Below are 2,202 nucleotides of genomic sequence, written 5' to 3'. Positions count from 1 at the left end.
CCGGACAGAGAAGAGTTCCTGACTCTGTGTGAGGTTGAGGTGTACGGCTCACGGCTGGATTAGGTCTCACATGGACTCAAACTGAACAACATCACAGTTTAAGCTTCAGTATGACCAGAAGAAAACAATAACGTGTACAGAACCAAGACTATGAACTCATTTACTTTCCCCCCACTTGATAAATCTCAGTAAGTGGTTTTATAGTGAACAGGACAGTGACTGCATTGTTGGGTTTTAATGAAGAGTAAATGCTATGAACACCCCATTGTTGTGATGTGTCAGATCAAATCAGGCAATGAAACATTCTGGTGACATCAGTGCATAAGTGCAGCATCAGCCTGCCGACATTAGATTTGATGTTTGGCCGTGTTTCAGTTCCGAATGCTGTTGTTGAGTTTTAATTCTGATCTGTTGATGTACCGTCACTACACCTGCAGCAGGATGAAGCTCTGCATGCAACCAGCATTATATTACTGCTCAGTCTTGTATGTACCCATGTTGCCCTTTTGATTTCATCACTATTGTTCCGGATTAAAGACTCCCTCATTTGAAGTTTAAATCTTCTACCTTGTTGACATGTCTATATGGTGTTCTATGCTACAGTGGAGCATCTCCCCCCTACCAACCACAGTGTACCAAACCTTTAGGTCTTTCTGTATCATTAGTCTTCTTCAGAATCGGCTTCAGTCCTCCCAACTTGCCATTTTCTAGTGTGCAGCAGTTTTACAGTGTCTGAGCAGAGTCGTAGGTGAGCCGGTGTGCTCAAACTGCAGCGAATGGAGAGCTGTGGGTGAGGAGAGAGCAGGGACTTCGTAGATCTGCACATTCATGGGATTTTTTTTTGCATACGTCATGTTAATACGCAACATTTTTGAGCTTTTAAGGCAAAAAAAAACTCTCTGATGTGACACATTCTGCCGGTTTCCAACCCCCCAGCAACGTTAAACCTGTTTTACTGGCTCGTTGTTTTGTAGACTCACATAAATATATTTACAATCAGCATTTAAATTCTGATTTGTCAGTGTAGAATGAGCTAGCCAGCAGTATAAGAAATACCAAATATTAGTTTCCCACATAGAGGCGACAACAGTTTCTTGGACCATCAATGCATTAATTATTAAAAAACAATATATACAATACACATTTTTCTAAAAGTTCTGAATAGATAGTATATTTTTGAGGATCTCAAGTATATATATTGCTTGTAATACTTTTGTACTTGTATGTAATATTAGGATGATTGCTTCTGTAGTATTGTATTGTTACTGAAGTAAAGTCAGGGATTGGAAGTCGTCGCCTAGCAACCTGCAGGAAAATGGGGTGTGGCCTGCGGGTGAATGGGCGGAGCTTATCCAAGTTTACTGAGAGGAGGCGGAGCAACGAAGGAACAAACACTCTGAGCTGATTCAGCTTTGAAATATTTCACTGTCTGCATACTTTTACTATTTGTGTTGACAGCTCAGATGGTATTTTTGCTTCCTTACTGAAAGAACAGTAACAATCACATTACAGCCCATGATCAGATTAAGACAAATTAAACAGAATAATGCCGTCGTATTCGTGGCTAGAGAGTTGAGTGAACTGCAGAGGATTGGGTGTTTATGTGTGTTTTCAGAGAGCCAAACAGAGGAGTCACTGAAACACCCAAACACTCGGGCGGATTGCGCAAGTTAAAAATGTGCGACTCAGCATTTTTAACATTTACAGTTGTAGTTATTGCTTCCCGTTTTGGTTACAGTCAGAGTTCTGTATAAGAGCCAAGAGCAGGTCAACGCTAGTGGTGGAGGAAGTCACCTCAAAATACTCCACCACAAGTTAAAGGTTTTGCATTCAAACCCTGATCTACTCTCAGAGAAGAGACGTGTTACAAGCATCCTGCAGCAAAAGTCCTCTGTTGACTGTCGATAGTGAGTCCAGCTGGAGCTACTTTTTACTGGCTTTTCCTCTTTTATTCTCACTGAAGATGCTTTAAGGTTATCAAAATGATCTTGTTACCCGCTGAGACAAAGCATCAGCCTGTTCCAGCTCCTCATCCAGTCGACACGATGAACACACCGACAGAAATGCAGAAATATTTGAATGCACAGCACGAGATTGCTCAACTCACAGACATGAACGATCCTAAACAACCATCAGCTCAACGCTGCTTTGCTGTAAGTTGTCAAACTGGTTGGAAACAGCTGATTTAATCTTTCACATGTA

At 41.4% G+C, this 2,202-nt stretch overlaps 1 protein-coding gene across 1 annotated transcript in view; it reads left to right on the top strand.

The window, feature by feature from the left end:
• Nucleotides 1-2,202, top strand: part of LOC103364232 (uncharacterized) — a 19,206-nt gene that overhangs the window by 9,154 nt on the left and 7,850 nt on the right. Inside the window, exon 7 of the mRNA XM_008291286.1 lies at nt 283-292. Coding sequence (XP_008289508.1) covers nt 283-292 — 10 coding nt within the window. The remainder of the gene's footprint in view (nt 1-282; nt 293-2,202) is intronic.

The sequence above is a fragment of the Stegastes partitus genome, unplaced genomic scaffold (genome assembly GCF_000690725.1).
Source record: "Stegastes partitus isolate 25-593 unplaced genomic scaffold, Stegastes_partitus-1.0.2 Scaffold729, whole genome shotgun sequence".
Lineage (NCBI taxonomy): Eukaryota > Metazoa > Chordata > Actinopteri > Pomacentridae > Stegastes > Stegastes partitus.
This window is presented reverse-complemented; position numbering and strand designations above follow the sequence as displayed.